We start from the raw sequence: 21,025 nt of genomic DNA, 5'->3' as shown, positions 1-21,025 counted from the left end.
TTCCAGGCCTAGTACTCTATTCACTGCACCACCTAGCTACCCATTTATCACTTCAGGGTTTGGCAAAGTGCTTGTCAAATATTGTTTCATTTTCTCCTTATAACAATGCTGGCAGGTAATTATTATTATTAACCCCATTTTGCAAATGAGAAAACTTGAGCAAACAGAGGTTTAAGTGACTCGCCCAAGGTCATACAGCTAGTAAATATCTCAGGTTGCCTTTGAACTCAGATCACCCAATGCCTGGTTTGGAACCCTCCAATATTTTGTAAATATTTTAAATTATTTCACATATACTAATATATGTGCATGCTGTCTCCAATTACAGAATGTAAGCATCTTGATAAGAGGGAATTTTTCATTTCTGCTTTTGGTATCCCAGATACCTGATATGTAGTAGGCACTGACTGGCTGACCAACATTTTGATAACAAGCTTCTCCAATCTTAGTAGGCTGGTCCTCAGATAGCAGAGACCCCCTATCCCTGACTCAAAATCCCTGACTTACTAAAATTACTAAAAATTGAACTCATTATCTCACTTCCCTCCTTCCCCCAAATCCTTTCCATTTCCTAATTTTCTTATTTCTTTGGCAGTCACTAACCATCCTGTCATTCACTTGGGTTTTCAACCTAAGTGTTATACTTCCAAACGTAACTCTCCCTCACCCTCTGAATCCAATTGGTTGACAATTATTATCAATTCTACCTCTATGACATGTGTCACACCCATTTCTTTCTCTCCACTCAAGCTAGGCAGTGCAGGTAGGGGATAGAATTAATGGACTTGAAGTCAGGAAGACCTAAGTTCAAATCTTGCTTTAGACACTCATTATCTGAATGATTCTGGGTAAATCACTTAACTTCAGCTTTCTCATCTATAAAATAGGTATAATAATAGCACCTACCTCACCCTTTTGGTGTAAGGATCAATTGCAACAATATGTAAGTACTTGGCAAACATCCAAGTATTATATATTAGCTATTAGTGGAAGTTCTTATCACCTCTGATCTAGATTATTGCAATAAGCGCCTACTGCGAGCTTCTCTGCTCTCCAGTCCTCCATCTGCTGTCAAAGCAATATCATGCCACATGTCTCTACTCAATAAGCTTCTGTGGCTCCTTATTTTCTCTGGGACTCAATACAGACATCCTGGTTTGGAATTCTCCAACACTTGGCACCAGACCACACTTATTACATGTTACTCCCCTTCAGGTATTGTATGGTCCAACCAAACTGGCCCACTTGTTCCTCACATGACAGTCTATCTCCTGTCCCAGTGCCTTTGCACAGTTCCCTCCCCCTCCCCACCCCTACCCCCCCTGGAGTACAGTCTCTCCTCCCCTCTGCTTCTTAGAATCCCTAACTTTCTTCAAGTTCATTTCAAGCATCTCCTAAATGAAGCCTTTTCTGATCCCTCCAGCTATTGGTACCAACCTATCGCAGAATGGTCTTCAATCAACCAATCAACAATTACTAAGCCATAGCACTCAGCACTCACTATGCTAGGCATTAGAGATACAAAGGCAAAAGCAAAAACAGTTCCTGCTTCCACAGAGATTAGAATCTTTCCAGGGGAGATAACATGCACACATAGAGGTGTGTATGAGATACATGTTAAGTAGGTACAAGGTGATTTTAAGGGGAAGACACTGGCAGCTGGGGGCATTAGGAAGATCTTCCAGTAGCAGAAGGGGCTTAAACTGAATCTTGAAGGAGACTAGGGATTCTGAGAGAGGGAGGCAATGAAGAACTGCCTTCCATGCTGGAAGGACAGTCAGTGCAAATACACATGGAATGCCATCTAAGAACAACAAGAAGGCGGGTGAGGCTGGATCACCGGGAGTGAGAATGACAGCAGTGCAATAAGGATGAAAAACAGGATGGGGCCAGGGTTGATGAGCTTTAAATGCCAAAACAGAGATGTTATCATCTGATTGATCCTACAGGTCACTGACCACTAGCACAAGAGTGCCAGGGTCAGCTTTGCACTCGAGGGGAGCCAGTTTGTCGTTTCTCCAAGGGTAGATGATAGAAGAGGCTTGAGGCAGGAGTACCACGTAGAAGACCTACTGCAATAATCTAGGCCAGGGCTGGGGAACCCTCAGCCTCGAGGCCAAAGTGGCCTTCTAGGAGCTCAAGTGCAGCCCTCTGACTGAGTCCAAATTTCACAGAACAAATCCCCTCAATGAAAGGATTTGTCCTGTAAAACTTGGACTCAGTCAAAAGCCCAAGTCCAATGACCCAGAGGCCTTGAGGCCGCAGGTTCCCCACCCCTGATCTAGGCTATGGGTGAAGAGGGCTTGAATTATACAAGTAGCAGATGTGGAAGTGGAGGGTGAGATGTTATAAAGGTACAAATAACAAGATTTGTCTTGTATTTACTCTCTATTTTTATCTATTTATATAATAATAAAATAATAAATATAAAAGTAATATATATAATATACTTGCTATTTGCCAGGCATTATGCTAAGTACTTACAGTTATTATCTCATTTAGTTCCCACAACAATCCTGGGAGATAGGTGCTATTATTATCACTTGAGAAAACTGATGCAAACAGAGGTGAAGTGACTTGCCCAGGGTCACACAGGTCTCACCTAGAGTCTGAAGCAGATTTGCACTCAGGTCTTCCTAACTCCAGGATGGTCCTCTATCCGCTGCACTACCTAGCTCCCATAGGTGTGTATATGTGCACATGTCATTGCCTCAGATAGAATCAAGTTTCTGGAGAGCAGAGACTGTTCAATTTTGTCTTTGTTTCCAGCACCTAGTCCCCAGTGACTGACAGTCTCTGAATCAAACAACCAACCAACTAACAAATGTTCATCAAACACTTCTACGTGCCAATCACTTCCACAGGTACTAGAGAATACAAACATAAAGTGAAACAATCTCTATTTGCAATGACCTTACAACTTAATAGAGGAGACAAGTACATATAAGAATAAAATACAGAATAAATATAAAGTTAATAAGTATTTATAGTAGGAGTTATATACAAGGTAGTTGGGAAGGAGGGTACTACTATTTGGGGGGAATCAGAAAAAGCTTCCTCCAAAGATAGTACATGAAGAGAAAAAGAAGGAACTACATACCAAGTATGGGAAACAGCAGTGCAAACACATGGAAATTAGGGGTAGAGTCTCTTGTGTGACAAGGAGAGACTTGAGGCAGACAGACTGATTAGTGGGCTACTGTAGTCATCTATACAAAGATGAAGAAGACCTGAACTCAGGTGGTATAAGGGGAATTTTTTTTAATTTTTTAATCAATTTTATTATGTCAGTACTTCATTTTGGCTAACTGAAGCCTGTGCCTGTTAATATTAACATTTGGCCTCACCTGATCGAAACTTGACTCGTGGCATGATAACATGAAGTGAAGATGTTTTTACATTTCTCAGATTGTGGTTGCTGCTTGTCCTTCGTTCCCAAAAAGGACCATGATATTAGGGAGGGGATGCCATGACATGTAGATTGGATTTAAGTGAGAGAGGGCTGTGCAAAGTCATCAACCTAACTTTCTCCTCTGGAGCCACTCCTCAGGTAAGAAAAGGGGAGTTTTGAGCCTCCCAAGGTGATTTAACTCACTATTTGTGAAGAGATTCTCCTGGCTCCAAGATTTCTGGTTATTTTTGTGGCACGTAAATCTTCTCCTCTCAATCAATCCATTGTGAACACTGTAAGTATAGTTTAACCTGTAACCTGACCTAATTTACCTATAAAGTATGTTTAACTTGGTCTGTTTACTTAGGGGATACATGAAATCATGATGCTGTTTTTAACTTTGTTCAATTTTAGTTGAAGGAAGCGTGAGATAATCAATCTGTTTGACTAGGCCTATGTGACCTTTATGGCCTGTTGTTATATATTAAAAAATATTTCATTGTTTCTCTAATTTCTTTAGAAATTCCAAATTTTGTTGAGGGTTTTTTCTTAAATCCTGAACTTGTGCTCAAGAATAATAAAACCTAGGTTTTTGTTTTGCAATTTCTGTGTTGTGGTAGATTTATTCAGCAGCAGTAACCTACCACTTGAGCACAAAGAGGAGATATTTCTCCCAAAACAGTGGTCACTGTGTGAGAACCACATAGTAGGAACTTAAATATACTTGTTTGACTGATCAATTGCTATGACTTGTAGATCTGGCACTCTATTCCAGACAGCATTTAGGAATCCAAGATAGTTGCTAAGTCTATCTGACTCAGCTAAATAAAACATTTTCCTTATGGATAATATAACCTAGGGACAGCTAAGTGGCACAGTGGATAGAGAGAGCACTGGGTTTGGAAACAGGAAGACTCATCTTTATGAGTTCAAACATGGTTTCAGACACTTACCAGCTGTGTGACCCTGGGCATGCCACTTAACCTTGTTTGCCTCAGTTCCTCACCTATAAAATGAGCTGGAAAAGGAAATGATGAGAAAACCCCAAATTGGGTCACAAAGATTCAGCCATGACAGAAATGAATGAAGAACAACAATGAAACCTGGTTGGGCTGAAATGGATAAATCCACTGTTAGGGAAAGTATTGCCCACTTTGTTTTTTTTTTAAACTGAATCTTAGAAATGGCAGCTTTTATAGAGCTAGCATATAGACCTTGATGACCTAGTTTATCCTCCTTACTTTACAAATAAAGAAAATTAGGTCTAGAGCTGCAAAATCACTCACATTAAACTAAACCAAATTAGGGGCATGGTGGAGTCAAGACCAGGACCCAGATCTCTTGGGATTCCTTCTTTTGTACCATACTGTCACTCATAAAACCAAATGTTGAAAACAGGTGCAGACAGGAATGTTCTGTACATTTTTAGAGTCCCTGTAAGAAAGACAGAAAGCTGGTCAGTGGCCTGGTCCCTCACTTAACATTCTTGAGCATTGGATCACGAATTCCAGACCGGAAAGAAAAATGCAACCCGAGAGCACAGTGGGAAAGTCAGTGGATGAGAGGCAGCCTGTGACTCATCTCCAAGTAGAAGAGCTGGGCCCTGGCAACAGTACCAGAGAGCTCTGATGGCCATGTTTGTCATCCAGGAACCAGCCCCGGCATGACGGCTGAGGAACGGAAGTATGTTAGGAATGGGACATCCAACTGTGAAAATGCTAGGCCCTATGAATGGAGAGGAACAAATCAACACAGCCATTTACCTAACAAGCCCCAGAAGGGAGAGAGTTTACTGATAGGCCAATTATATCAAGAGGATACTATTTCTTGTAAGATCATTAAATGTCCAGGAAGTGACCTCGAATGTCATCAAGGGCTCTGTTGATTAATTTTGCTGCACTGCCTTTTTCCTCAACCCCTGTCCTAATGGTCTTTCTTTCTTTTCCTTCCTTCCTTCCTCCCTTTCTCTTCCTTCCTTCCTTCCTCCCTTTTTCTTTCTTTCTTTCTCTTCCTTCCTCTCTCTCTCTCTTTCTTATTCTTTGCTACAAAGGATGGCTCTGCATAGGGGAAGAGGAAGGATGTATTTGGAAAAGATGAAGAAAAAGAAAGGAAATCTTTCTTTTTAATGTAAAGAAGTTATCAACCCCAATTGCCCTCCAAAAAAAAATTTATCAAATCTAATCCTTTTATTTTTTTCAGATAAGAATCTGAGGCCCACAAATGGGAAGCAACTTCTCCAAAGTCACACAGCTAGTAAATAACAGTCTAGACTTAAAGTCAAGTTTTCTGATGCCAAATCCAGGCCTTGAGGTTGCAGGGAGTAGTGGATAGAGCTCTGGATTGAAATTTAAAAAACAAACAAACTGGGGTTCAAATCCCTCTTTGGCACTTACCAGTTGTGTTACCCCATGCAGCTCTATGCCATGTAGGTGAGGAAGGTAAAGCCCAGAGGGATGAATTTATTTCCTAAATGTCATCTGGGGTGCTATCACGATAGCAGGATCTGGATTTCAGTTCAGGTTTGATAATTCCAAATCTAATACTCTTTTTTGGCCAAATGTATCAGGCTCACTGCCCAGTATACCCCAAACCAAATTAAAATGTTAATTGGAAAACATCTAACAAAAAAAAAAGTAATGCAATATAACATAGATAGTTTGTGGTTTTCGAAGTCGAGGTGTGGCCCTCGGGAATTCCTTTCTATTTGAGTCTGACACTACTGCTATTCCACCATTGCTTTCAATAAGCCATGATGAGGCCTGAGCAGGTGATATCACTTTGTACTGATCAGAAGAAAAGTCCTCCAAAATGATACATAATGGCTACCCCTCTGAGATGAAGTCATCATAGCTGGTGTTAGTAAGCATGGAGGCCAGGGGGAATGGTAAATGGAAGATGGAGGCATTACTTTACTACATGTAGCTACTGCCATGAATTCAACACCGTTTTGACTGGGGGGGGGGATAAAATGTGGTCATTACCTACGGCATGCTCCTTTATTTGATGCCCCCCAAACTCTACTTTTGTTGTTGTTCAGTCATATCTGACTCTTCATGACCCCATTTGGAGTTTTCTTGACAAAAATACTGGGGTGGTTTGTCATCTCCTTCTCCATCTCACTTTATAGATGAGGAGCTGAGGCAAATAGGGTTAAGTAACTTGGCCAGGGTCACACAACTAGTAAGTATCTGAGACCAGAACTAAATTCATGAAGATGAGTCTTCCTGACTCCAGACTCAGCACTCTATCCACTCCCTCACTAATTGATTTTCTACTAGAATGGTAACTATGCTATGGAACATGCATGATCTAACAGCCTAAACCCTATAATGGTGGGCCTGGGTACCCCTGCCTAGATCTGTGACTGACCCCCACTATTCTAAAGAATCACATGTGGCCACTACGAATTTGAAGAGAAAATACAAACTACAACTCTGGGAAATCAAGGCAACCCCTTCCCTTTAAGAGGGAAGCACCTTAAGCAAGGAATGATATTCCTCCTCCCTCCCCCAAAGCAGACAGAGAACACAGAAGAATGGTGTCAAAAGGGAAGACAAGCAAACAGGGCTAGGTCTTAGGAGTAGAATCACATACAGACCAACCCATCACAGGCAGACAAACTACAATACTACAGGCCATAAATTGCTAGAGGCTGAGATCTTATGTTTCAAGGCTTCTAAGGTTGGACCAGGTGTTTAGATCATCTGGATCCTTGCAGGCTTCATGATTTTACTACAATCCAATCAGGACAGATGAAGTCAGTGCATTGATCTCTTTTTTTGATTCCATCTTAGTAATTTTTAAGATATAGGAATACAATGGATAATACTATGTGCTAGGTGCTTTATACAAATATATCATCAAATCTTTACAATATCCCTTGTAGGCCAGTGCTATTATTATTTCCATTTTACAGTTAAGGAAACTGAGGCAGATAGAAATTCAGCGACTTTCCCAGAATCACAAAGCTAGTAAGTGCCTGAATCAAGATTTGAACTCAGGTCTTCCTGACTCCATGCCTAGTTCTCTATCTACTGAGCCACCTATCTGGCTGCCTCTAGTGAATAACTCCTCAATTACTGAAATTCATGAGTTCTAGCCACAATGTCTATGGTATATCCACCTCTAATAAATGACACGGGTTAAAAGCAGACTAAGAATTGGAAACATGGGAAGCAAGAACATAATTATTTAACTACAATACTGCAAATACCTCTGTTTTATGGTTCTGGTATGGGAGAGCTAAAGATATAATTTGTGATTGGAAATTAATTCAGAACCTGTATGACATTCCTGTGGGATTGAATTATTTCCTTCCTCTTTAAGTGGCTATCTACACTTTTGTTTCCTATTTATTTAGGCTCCTGGCTGGCCTAGTGACCCACAGTCTCCTGTGACACTTATCATTGGTTTTTTTGGCTTCCTACTAAAATTCAAGAATCAACAACTATTAGAAAATGACTTCCCCAGAGGGAGAAAGCAGCAAAAAAGATGTAGCCTTAAGCCACAAATGAATCGCATTAGCTGCAGTGACCTCATTATTGTTTTCCTATTTAGAGCTAACCTGGTCTTGCATATTGTTTGGGTAAACTGTGAACTGAAATACAAAATTCTTGCCTTTTTGCACCCTTACCATCCACTACTTCCTGTTCTGTTAAATATGAAACAGAATGTGGCAGGCCAGTCGAGCACTGATCTTCTGTCCCTCTATTTTTGTCATAATAGAATTGCAGCATAGTCCCATCTCCCAGGAAAAAGGAGGCAATGATTTGTAAGCTTGGTAGACTTAATTTGTGAAACACAATGTGCTCTCTCTCTGTGGTCGAGATTTATGTTTGAAAATAATTTGACATCCTGAATCCCTCAATTAAATTGAGAGAACACAGTTTAATTCTCATTCATTTCTATTTGTTTTGGAAAATTAAATATAGCGTTTCAAAGAACATAGGAAGCATTCATACTCATGGGAAATCATGCACTAGAATAACACCACGCTCTTTGTTCCCTTTCTTATTTTTTTTTAATGCTCCATAATAACTTCTGAAATTAAACTGACTCAGGAAGAACGAGTGGCCGCATCTCCAGCCTTTGACATCTCTCACCTCTAGGTCTCTAGTGGCATCTGGAGTTTGCGTTTGATCAAGAACAAGGGAAGGATGTTTCAGTCCCAAAGGCTATTTGCATGAAAATGGTTTTAGTCTCTATATGTAACACCTGGGGGAAAGATAATTTGACTGCCTTCTATGACTGGTTGAACCTCTTTTGGATGGCTCTGTTTATCAGCTCCCTAAATGAAAAACAGTCTTTTGATTAAGATTAAGTAAGTAGGGAATGAAGGAGAGTAGTAAAGGAGATTTCAAAAGATCTTAAGATCAGAAACTTATCTGTCAGGTATGAGGAAAGAAGCCTAGCAAGGAAACTTTGGTTTCTATTAGGGCTTTGATATCTTTTTATTTTTACCCAATAAAGTCTTCCTTTTAAAATCATCCATTCAATCTTCTATGTATTTTGATTGATAGCTTTTGTTTTTATATTACTTTTATCTCTGAATATTCCTTCTGGTTCCCCTACTAAGTAAGCAAACCCTTAAAAGAAAGAATAAAAAAGGAAAAGGAAAGGAAGCAATTCTGCAAAACTAACCAATACACAAACCAAGTCTGACTGCATATGAGATGTTCCACACCCACAGTCCCCTACTTGGCAAGGATGGGAGGGCAGTATAATTCTCATTTCTTCTATATGACCAAACTTCATCATTATAATTACATAGTATTCAAGTGGGTTTTTTTTTTTTGTTCTTTCCATTTCCATTGTTACAGTCACTACATGTATTGTTTTCCTGGTTCTGTTGACTTTGCTCTGTATCAATTCACACGAGACTTCTGATGCTTTTCTGAAAGCACCCATGTTTTTAACACCAATATTCTCCCCAGTGATGCTCTCCAAGAATTTCTATTAGTTCTCAAAGGAATCCAAATGGCAAGTGACCTAAAGAATAATGGAAAGACACATGGTAGATATAAGCATGCTACAGCATATTAACAAGAGTGACTTGCAAACAAAAAGTGGTATAAAGACAGCATCAAAAACAAATTCTACTGGAAAAAGAAGTAAATTGGTCATATGGTGGAAGCAAGGGATAACAGAAGCACAGTCAGCCAGTGACATACTGGTATCCATGAAATATCTAAAGCCCTAGAAACCTAAAGGGAGATCTCAACTATTGGTCCTCTTTAGAGACTTACGGGAAGATATAGACAAGAATTACAAGGTTTGAGAGTTACACAGGCTGAGAGCTCTTTTGGGGGTGGGTGTTGGGGTAGGAAATGCTCACATAGATAAAGTCATAGCTCCATTAAAATATCAAAGTGCAAAGTTATTTTTTTAACTATATATAACTCTGTTAGTCCATTAAAAATTGACCGAGTAAAATTTGGCAGAACAGCGGATGACCAATTTAGGATTATCATATCTATGTGTGTGTGTGTATACATACATATATAAACATATATATGCCAAAGATGGCATATGGAATCATTTCCTTAGGCATTCATATTGCTAATGCCTATCATACTTGATTTTCCACCAGCTCTGAGTCGACAGTCAGTACATACCTCCTTCCCACTTGGAGGCGTAAAATGAACATAAATTGCAGACCTTTGGGTTCACACAGAAGTTCTATCTGTGGTAAATGTTCTGCAGAGAATTGGTACCTAGATGAACCCAGGATAGGAGAGTTGCTTGCTCTGCTTCACATCCTTGTCTGTGATGTGGACTGATGGAAGTTACTGGTCTCATCAGCAGACTGGGCTAACAGAAACTTGTTCAGATTAAGATCTTATCCAAACAGGGGATAAGATCAGTCCAACAAAAACTAAGTACAAAGTGGAGATGAATCAGGGTACAGAGATAATATGAAAAATCAAACTGATAGAAATTTTTAGAGATATCCATTCACAAAACAATTAAATTACACTGACCCCCCCCAACTGGGGATCCCCAATAGTTTTGGATCTGACAGGAAACTCTAGGGGCAAAAGAATCCAATTCCTTGATGAGACCCAGAGAAGTTAATTGACTTGTCCAAGGCCATATAGATAGTAAATAGCAAAGTTTGGATTAAATTCATATTATCTTAACTCCATATCCACTGCTCTCTTATTGTATCGTGTGATCTCATGGGATGAGTTGATGCGTAAGACCTATTCAGTCAATTTCAGGTTGTAGTCACTACCACAAGGGCTCCCTTTGACCTACAGGCATTTCTAGCTAAGGGCTACATAGATGACACGGACCGAAGGTATAATCAATATGCCCCTTAGGTTCCTCTCCATTGTTGTTACAACTTTACGGAGTCTTGGGTGCTAAGGGAAGAAGAAATGTGAAGGTTTTCTGCATGGTCTTCAGAATACTTCACATAAATTCAATGTGTTTCTTCCTTCTTATGATCTAATATGGATATGAAGAGAAAAAGAAAATAAGTTTGCCCTCAAGATACTTATAGAATATCAGTATATCTTCCCCTAGACTCAGGAGTCCATTGATGGGGACCCCTATGTTAGTGGAGTGACAATGACTTCCACATTATTTCTGATACATGATACCATGCTGTTTTCTTCACTCCATGCCATTTCACTAGTTATCTCCCATGCCCGGATAGCTCTCCCTCCTCAACTCCACCTCCTGGCTTCCTTCAAAACTCAACTCCCACCTTCTGTAGGTCTTTTCCTGGCCCCTTCCAGGGTTCCTCCTTTCATCTGAGATTACCTCCCATTTACACTGTGTATATCTTATGTGTGCAATTTTTAAACCCTGTACCCTCCATTAAATGTGAGCTCCTTGAGTGCAGAAACCATATTTTTGCCTTTTTTAGGGTCCCTGTCACTTAGCCCATATAATAGGCACTTCATAATGCCCACTGACTGACTGAGACAGCCTCATGGGATTATTTTTTTCCAACATTACAACTATACAAATAGTAGGCCAAGAAAAAAAGAGATGTACACTAATCTTCCATTAAGTCACTAATGAAAAGTGAAAAGTCACTAATCTTCTATTCATCCATTAATTGAATAAATATTCAATGGGTACTAATTGAATACTTACTACAATAAAGGTTTATTTTGTAGCTGGTTAATAAGGAAGCTCTGATAATAAATATCTCTAGGGGCGGCCAGGTAGCACAGCAAGTAAGAGCACGGGCTCCAGCGTTGAGAAGACCTGGAGATCGAATCCCGGGCTCAGACACTTAGCACCCACCCAGAAACACCTGGCTGTGTAACCTTGAGCAAGTTACTTAACCCCAATTGCTTAGGGGCGGCCAGGTGGCTCAGCGAGTAAGAGCACCAGTTCCAGTGTTGGGATGACCTGGATCAAATCTGGGCTCAGATACTCAGCACCACACCCAGAAATAACTGGCCTTGTAACCTTGAACAAGTTACTTAACCCCAATTGCTTTAAAAAAAATAAATAAATATCTCTAATAGAATTCAGATTAAGGCCATTATGGAGATCATCATTTTTTTCCAAATTGGCCTTGTATCAGCCTAAAATAGGGCCCTTGTCTAAATATGTATGTGCAGGTTTACTGCAATGTTAGATGCTTTGTAAATGTCAAGACTAGACAGATGTCCATGAAGGAATTAGTAAATGTTTAGGAAATAAAAGTCTAGATAAGAGACTTAGGATGAGAAACACTTGAATTTGACAAAACATATTCTTTGTTTCACAGAGGAAGTTATCATTAGCATTGTTATTCTTAATACCTTTAACCCGGGTCTAATCCATAAATCTTCCAAAATAAAATATAACCAGACAAAAATCAGAGACGTTATTTTGTTTTTGTCTCTATGAATGTATAATTTGGATACAATTCTACTGCTAACCACATTCAGCCTAAATAAATGTGATAAGCAATATGGACACAGAGTTCCTAAACTAAGAGTTTCTATAATATTGAAGTATTTTTGTTCTAGTTTCTGCAAAATCCAACTTCCAGTAAAATGTTAACTTGGCCACCTGTTGTTCTGCTGCTGCTGATCAAGTTATCAACTGACAAAAACAGCTGACTGCAGAGTTATTGGTGGGTCCAGCTATCTTTCCAAAACTAATCTTTGAATGATACATCTTCACTTGGTGATAGCTGCACTGGGAGGAAACCATCTCTACCTTGAAGCCTGGGGATTTAGCCAGAACAACTGCTGGATTAACCCAACAGCTGCCATGAATGGGAAAGAATCTCTATGGAAACATTTGCTTTGCTTCCTAAGAGTTCAGCTGCCATTCCACTGAGAGACCTTTGAAAAGTCACCCTACCTCTTAGGGCAGAAGTTCTCTTATCTGTAAAATAAGGGGGCCGAATCCACCAAGTTCCTTTCAGCTCTAAAATTCCATGATCTAATACAACCCTTTCATTTTTTAGATGAGGAAAATGAAACCAGAGAGGCTGGATAATTTTCGCAAGGTCATATGGTAAGTTAATGGCAGAATAAGGACTAGAGGCCAGTGCTCTTGATCTCATGCTCTCTCTACGCTCTTTTAGAGTTCAAGAAGCCAATGATCCATTGATCCAATATGAGGATTCGTTAAGCAGGGGAAGCAAAGATCTCCAAAGTCAGACCAATAAGCAGTTTCCAGGGAGCAGAAGGCCACTGCTGCTTCTTTCCATCTTTGGAAAAGTATAAATTCCCCTAAAGATCACATTGGAAAGCCTAAATACCCTCTAGGCATTATGCATCGTTCACTGGCCTCTCCAGGAGTTAAAGAAACAAAAGCAGAAAACTGTAATTTGAGGTTTAGACACAGGTTGAAGGATTGTTAAAAAAAAAAAGTTTGTAGTATTTTTAAAAATTGGATACATGACAGTGGAAAATTATAGGGCTGCCCTCTAAGAGGCCTGGACCTCCCTGAGGGATTAAATAAACTGGAAGCATTGAGATAGGGTTAAGGACTGAATCTTCGATTGCTTTAGGAATTCCCTCAACCAGTACAACTCAGCACCTGTTCTGCAAAAATAGTCCCTTAGGCAGTTGCCCGGAAGATTTAGGGATTAAATGATTTACCCAGGGTAATATAGTCAGTTTGAAAATGTAGATTCAAAGACTTTGCTTTTCAAGGGCAGCAAACCTGAGTCTTTCATGCATGGTCTTGATTGAGTTTCTTTCGGCTATTTTAACAAGGGTCCTTTGACATCCCATCCCTTCCTCCTACTTCCAACTCTAACAGGCTCCTGACTCCACCACTTATGCCTCTTCTAGGAAAGGATGTAACATTTCAGGTTGGTTTGTTTTTTAAATCAATAAGTACATAAAATTGATCAAATGTTATTTCCACCCAAATCTCTTTCAACTGGCAAACAACTGGTATTAGCTAGGTGAGTAGAAATTCCAAGGTCAACTCTCCAAGGATTCATGTTTTTAAATACTCCCTTATTAAATATGGACATCAAATAACAGACCCTTTACATTCCCTTCCACACTGCTGTAGGAGAGATGAGGGAGGGGCAGAGCCTATACTACCCAGCTATGAACCTGTATGGGTGGATCTGTCATGCAATTCATAGAATCACAGCTTGTTGGAACTGGAAGGAAGCTTGGAGACCAGTTAGTCCAGGGATGGGGAACCTGCAGCCTCGAGGCCATATGTGGCCCTCTAGGACCTCTGGTATGATCCTTTGATCCAAACTTCACAGAACAGATCCTTTTATTAATTTATTTTATTAAGACTAGATTCTAGTCTGAGCCTTTCATTTTACACATGAGAAAATTAAGATCAGGCAATTTCAGAAACTCCAAGCAAAGAAATTCAGAATATGTCCTGAAGACAAATAGCCAGTAATATTTATTTCTTCCAATATACCCTAAGTTTTAAAAGATAACTGAGTCCAAACTTTCCTGTGGGATAGTTCTTTTTTGGAGAACAGAGGAATTAATTAATGTGACTTCGGCAAAACACAAACACATTTCACTTATGGTAAAATTTGATTTGTTTTTTTTTCCCCTCATCAATTTTGATTTCACTAGAGTCAAATCAATCTTTTTATCTGGTTTTCTACACAAAGGAATCAGAGAAGGCAGGTGATTTTTGTAGCTCTTATACAGAGATAGCATTTGAAAGGCCAGCACTTGGATGTAGGAAAACCATGATGGGATTTCATGAAATGAATGAATATGAGGAAATTACTGAGGGGGAAGAGTTCTGATTGTCTGAGAGGTTGGAAAACAAGAGACTTCAGTTGAAATGTATCACTGAGTAAGTTTCCAGCAGATGCTGAGGCTCTTAGCTAAGGGAGAGATATCATTCATTTACGTGAGAGGTCCCAAACAAGGAAGATAAGGCAAAAGAAATCTGACACATTAGAAGACATGTTAGGAGATATGTTAACTGGACAAAATGAAGGAGTAGAGCGAAGAGGCAAAGAAGGAGAAGCAGGCAGGTCCACTAAAGAGGTAAATGGAAATTTTGTCTTTAATTCTTAAGTTCAATTTAATTCAAATTTTGTGTTTAATTCTCAAGTTCAATTTAATTCAGCATATACTGAATTAAGGGGTCACCCTCCAGTCTTCAAATTACAGGAATAGTCGAATTCTAAGGTACCTAGAAGCTGATTAGGTCCTGGTCAGAAAATAAATATGGAGATTTCAGTATCTGAAAAGCCAGATGTGGAGACAGCTCCCACTGAATTTGGGATGCCTCAACCATCGAGTTAGCTGATGGATGATGAACATACTCTAAAAACTTGCCTGAATTTCCCATACTGGTTGAGTAACTGTTTAACACTGATTCATTCTGGTTTTGTGCATCTGGGCCAGTGGAAAATTGTTCCAAGTCACTTTATCATTAGCACTTAAGCTTTTTCTCTCCCCTCCACCCCATCTCCTCTCCAAACAAGCTTTCCTGAATGTGAACAGCACTAGGTTTTCAGCTATAGAGAACATGCATTTTCCTGTCTTCTCTCCCCTTCAGTTCTCCTACCCCGACTCCAATGAACAGAAATATGAATTTTAGCATACATGAAATGGGATGAATGGATAGGCAGCCACAAAGCTTGACATTCCCTCTGCAGCCTCAGACACATATGGCAAAGATGATGGTGGTGCCAACTCCCTTGACACTCAGAACACAAGCTGAACTCTTGGCCAATCATTCAGATCCATAAGTAGGCTGTTGTTGTAATAGATACAATCCTTTCTTCCTCCTCATTAGCCCTCACTAAGCTCACAGTCAATGTAGGTTCCCATTCTCTTTTTTTTTTTGATGAATAATTAGAAAAGGAGGCAGCAAGGTGGTACAATGGATAGAGCACAAGATTTGGAATCAGGAAGACCTGAATTCAAATCTGGCTTCAGGTACTTACTGTGTAACTCTGGGCAAGTCACTTAACTTGTCTTAAGTCTGTCTGAGTTTCCTCTTCTGTAAAATGGATCAAAAATTGCACCTATCCCCTAGGGTTGTTGTGAGGATCAAAGAAAATATTTGTAAGGCACTTTGTAAGCCTTAAAGTGCTACATAAATGCTAGCTATAATTATCATTAAGAAGAGATATCAAACAAGCCACTATTTCTTGAAGAACCGCTAACAAGGACAGAATCAAGAAGCTTTAGGACACCATGGACTTCATTTATTCTCTCGGAGGAGAGGGAGATGCCATCTCCACCATTCTACCATGCCCCACACAGTTTGATGGATCCAAGACTGAAAGGTGGCTGACAAGCAGCCACTGCCATTGGAAGGCAGACAACTGAAAACTAATGAGATGAAAGAAATTGAATTGTGTGATGGGGAGCAACCAGATCAGCTAAATGTCAACCAAAGGAAAAGTCAACGAACCAGAAATAGCTGGGGCTGCATGTTGCCAGTGACCCTAAAGCCCTTTGGAGACACAGGTCCATGGAGCTGAGAAGCAGGCTCAGTAGGGTCAGTTACTTACAAGGCTGTCAAGCTTGGATTTTTAAAATATCATTTATTATTACGATAACAATCACCTTAAAGAGAAGTTAAAATAGAAAGATACCAGCACCAAAATAAACCTTCATAATGGAATTTTTTTTAACCAAAAAAGGATTGGTTAAAAGGATCAAAGCTAGAAAATAATTTGCAAACACTGTTTAAGAGTCATTTTTGATTCCTTGGTTCTTCTCCTGGTTTCCTTTGGCTGGTAGACAGCCACTGATTCAACAACCAGCCTCCTTTTTTTTTTTTTTTTTTTTGCTTTTCTGATCCTGTCCATGATTATGAGCATCCAGATACTTCTCCAGAGGTAGGTTTACTGCTGCCCACCAGCCCAAGTATATCCAGGTGATATGTGGATGGGAGGTAGGTCCTGCTACTCAAGTTCAAACTTACAGTATCACTGTTGTGCAGACCCTTCTTATTAGGGAGACTGTGGAATAGGGGGGACAAACCCTTAAAATTTAATCAAGGAAAATCTAGACTGTAATTTAGGAAAGATCCATCATCATTACTAAAGCTGGCACTTGAGGGCAGTGAATACTTTGTCATACTTCATGAAGCTATTCTGTGTGGAGCCATCATTTGGTTAGGTTAAGTCATACTGGATTGCTGAATAATTACCCATCGAGTCATTGTTCTGAGTCAAACTTCCCCCTTTCCCAGAGAGAAAGGAGGCTTCCACCATGCAAGATTAGATAATGGAGCACTTTTCCTTCAAGAAAGGGATGGAGGAGCTTGAGCAGTAGGGAGATTTAGGCAGCAAAGATGATCTGACAGCATGATTCTCTTAAGACAGTTCAGATTCCAGGCATGGGGTGAAACACACCTATGAGTATCCAGAAGGGGAACATTATGGATAGAGATACTGATAATGTTAGTCAATGATAAATAAAATATGTCCTACCCATCAAGGTAAAAATCAAGTATGAATCTGACTCCAGATGTAGTGAAGTATGATAACAAAAGCCAAAAGTGAAAGGCAGAGTGCTAACTCCTGTGAGGAAATAAGAAGAATGCTTCACTGTTAGGCTAAAAAATAACTTTAGTTTTTAACATTGCCTGGAGCAAGAGTTTTTAAACTTTTTGGTACCATGGTCCCCTTTCGGTATCACAGCCCCCTTTTGGTACCATGGCCTAGGAATCTCCTCTCAGAACAAAATTAAGTACATAAAATAAATTACATGAGATTACAAAGAAAATGAATGACATTGAAATACAGTTCTCAAAATAAATTTTTTAAATTTTTAAGCAAGTTCACAGACCCATGGTTAAGAACACCTAGTCTAGAAGTTGTGCTTTCATTTTTACTTAGAACCAACTTTTTGCTGTTAATAAGGATTTATTAACTACTATGTATACATAATATTGTGAATTCCTCTGTTCTTTTCAGAAAATGGCTCCTTCTCACCCAACTTTCTTTTACTGTTATCACTTTCTTTGAGTTTATCAAAATGAGTAAGAGCTTGCTCTAACTGCTTTATATATGACCACCATAGAAATTCTTCCAAACAAACAAAAAAAATCAACCCAAAAACAAAACAAAAAACACACATAGCAAACATTAACTAAATACTTTTCTCTTAAAATTACTATTTTGATTTTTTACTTTTAATACAGCAGATTGTATTTTACATTCTTCAATAGCCATTCTCCTTTTGAAATTCTTAGTAGCTTACCTCACCCAGCCTTGAATATGCCTCAAAGGACACAGTTAAAGCAATTCTCAACTTTTGGAAAAGATTCCATCTGTTTTTCAAGAAGCATGGGTGGAGATACCATTTCTTTATCAAATCCTTCCTTTATCTGTGCAACACCCACTCCCACACACCAGTGCAAGAATGCCTACAAGAATCAAATTTCCATCAGCATTCTTACCACAGAAGAAGATATATAGGTATCTTCTGTGAAACACCATACCCATGCAAACATCCAACCCACGATATGGGCTTCAAATACTCATTATACAAAAAAAATTTTTTTCAAATATAATGGTTTGGGAGTATGGAGTATCTCTTTAAGAAATGGAGGCAAATTACATACTGGAACCTCATTTGAGCCCCTACCAGGAATCTTTGGCCAGGAAAGCACAGGTATAATTAAATAGAAGCTATCTTTGTCTAGCATAGCTGAAACACCACCAAAAGTCATGAATCAGAGAAGTTATTTCCAGTCCAGAATTAAATTCCAATTAATCATGCTTTCTTGGGCCTTGCTGTGAATGACACAAAAGCCAGTGGTTAAGCTTAAACAGCTCTGAGAGGACACAGCAAAGGCCATGCAAGGACAAGTGGCCATTCCACATGGGCAACTTGGAAAACCAATCAGTCGCTACGGATGAGGCAGCTCCTCACTGCAGGCCTAACTGTGGGCCAGTGGCTATGATTCTTCATAGATTCCCCACTGGGAAGCCAGTTGTAAGGTGGCCAGGTCAGAATTAAAAATACTTTTAAAATGCAACTTTGCAATGAATTTTATTTGTTGCTCCATTTTGGAAGCCTTTTGCTTGTCCTATCATATTCTGCTGGGAGCTGGAGTGATGGATGCATAAAAGCATTGGGACACCATGGAGATGGACACTGACCTGAGAAGTAGCTGCAGCCGTGCTAGCTTCCTTACCACTCAGTGCTTCCCTCTCATTGGATGCTGTGGTGGTTGCTGCCTCTTCTGCCTTCTGCCCACTGGCATCCACAGAAACTGAAGGCCCTACTTGACCCGAACCTTCACTGCCTTGGGTGGAAGTTGGGTTGGTGCCTTGTCGTTTGGGGGCCTTATACCAACTAGGATAAAACAAGGGATCCAGGGTTTCCGATGCTGCTGAAGGTACTTGAGTTTCAGACAATGGAGTCTGCTGAGCACCACTTGGCACCACCTCCCCCTTAATCGGGACAAAGTGAAAGTAAAAAAAAAAAAAAAGCAGTGGGCTTTAATTATCCTTCTGTTTCTAGTCAGCAGCTTCTCATTGTGTGCTGATTTGATGAATTTGTTTCAGATCTTCCTTATTCACGTCCCTTCTCCCAAAAGAGTCACCCAGAAAATCTCTAAGACTTCTTGCCTATATCCATATGCCTCAGAGTCTGAACTTTCAATTATTCCAGGGCTAATTAACTAAACCCCTCATTTCTCCTCTTTTCTCCTGCCACCTGTCTAAGTTTTATTCAATTGCCTCTGAACAAAATCTACTGGATGGCAGGTAGGAGCAGGGAAAAGACATGAAACCCATGATCAGTGGTGCTCCTTGTTTCTTTTGGTGAAAATGAAGGAATAAGTTGAGAAAAAGTATTTATTAAGCTTGTACTTTGTGCCAAGCACTGTGAGAAAAGGTTAAAGTTATCAGATGAAACGAGGGTTTGTTTTTGCATTTTCCATGAATTTCAAAAATACTTGCAATCTTTTCCCTCCAAAACTGAGAACTGGTTGTATTAATAAAAAGAAGACATCCAATTCCAACAGCTACACTAGTTTTCTGTGGGCATAAAGAATTTTCAGAGAATTACCAACAGAACTTTCCCAGTCTGGTTTCCTATGGACGAAAGATTTAGTTGATCACCTGGTGGAATCTCGACCTTTTTTTACCTAGTTACGCTTGTTAGAGCTAAGGGGTCTCTCCTGTTGGGGGTGGAGAAAGGGACAACATACAAAGGGCACTTGACTCAAGCTTAGCCCAGTCTAGGTAGTGTGTATGGGGCAGTGTGCTTTTTTCCATTTGGGGATGGAGTCCTGGGAACATTCCCAGGCCTGGGTGACACCTGCTGACCTAGGGAAGCTGTAAATGGGAGAGAGCTACTGCCACCACATACACCTTACCTGGGGCCTTGCTGTCTCAGATGAAGATGGTCAAGTTATCTTGTGTATACATAGCTGATTGCATGTTGTCTCCTTTATTAGATTGTGAGCTCCTTGAGGGTAGGGACTGTTCTTGTATTTCTGGCACTTAGCCCAGTGCCTGGCACATAATAAGCACTTAATAAATGCTGACTGACCTGGTTTAAGCTTCTAGAAAGCTTGACATTACTACAAAGGGCTATGGGTAGTCTGATATTGCAGCCTAGGAGTATGAGAATGTCTTTTCCATTGGAAACTTCGATGCTTCTAGGCAGAACAATGAAAGGCACCTATTCCAATTAATCGTAATCAAGTATACATTAATGTATAAAATTTTTTCAATGAATTTCAAAACCAAACACTGCTTTTATTTTGTAGGTCTTCATTTATCTTCCAGCCTTGTAAACCTTCATTAATCTCCTAACTTTGTTTCCCTTCCTATGATTTTTTTATATTCTCCAAAAACTATAAAAAGTTTAGATTTCTTCTAACTCAGGGAGGAGCTTGTTCATAAAAGTAGACTGTGTGAATGTCTGAAATGCTTCCTCCCTTAGAGCTATAAGTAATTTAAAAAATGATGCCTTGCTTCAGCTGCCAAAGTAGCCTCAGGTTAATTCTTTTTTTGTTTTGTTTCCCTTTTTAAGACTGAGTCTCTCAGTATCACCTAGGCTGGTAAGTAGCAACCCAGCCCCACTACGGATCATTCTGTGAGCTCTGACCTGCTCCTTTTCTGACCCAGGCTGGGTCAAGCCCCCTAAAGCAGCCTAGTCTCTCTCCCTCTCTCTCTGTCTCTCTCTGTCTCTCTCTCTCTCTCTGTCTCTGTCTCTCTCTGTCTCTGTCTCTCTCTCTCCCTCTCTCTCT

At 39.8% G+C, this 21,025-nt stretch overlaps 1 protein-coding gene across 6 annotated transcripts in view; it reads right to left on the bottom strand.

Moving 5' to 3' along the window:
* TRIM55 (tripartite motif containing 55) overlaps positions 1–21,025 on the bottom strand; it is a 78,554-nt gene that overhangs the window by 13,353 nt on the left and 44,176 nt on the right. Inside the window, exons 9-11 of one of the 6 annotated variants that reach the window (XM_069100036.1) lie at positions 18,924–19,217; positions 17,247–17,336; positions 8,398–9,379 (exon numbers count right to left, since the gene is read on the bottom strand). The exons of 1 other annotated variant lie outside the window; for it this stretch is intronic. In XM_069100036.1, coding sequence (XP_068956137.1) covers positions 17,262–17,336; positions 18,924–19,217 — 369 coding nt within the window. In that variant the 3' untranslated portion in view covers positions 8,398–9,379; positions 17,247–17,261. Of the gene's footprint in view, positions 1–8,397; positions 9,380–17,246; positions 17,337–18,923; positions 19,218–21,025 lie in introns of those variants that run through there. 4 more of the 6 variants (XM_069100037.1, XM_069100038.1, XM_069100035.1 and 1 more) reach the window with 4 other exon arrangements.

The sequence above is a fragment of the Petaurus breviceps genome, unplaced genomic scaffold, assembly GCF_028583685.1.
Source record: "Petaurus breviceps papuanus isolate PSGF00001 unplaced genomic scaffold, PetGlider_PUasm1.0 38, whole genome shotgun sequence".
Taxonomy (NCBI): Eukaryota; Metazoa; Chordata; class Mammalia; order Diprotodontia; family Petauridae; genus Petaurus; species Petaurus breviceps.
Note: the sequence above shows the minus strand (reverse complement) of the source record. Positions and strands in the feature narration are given on the sequence as shown.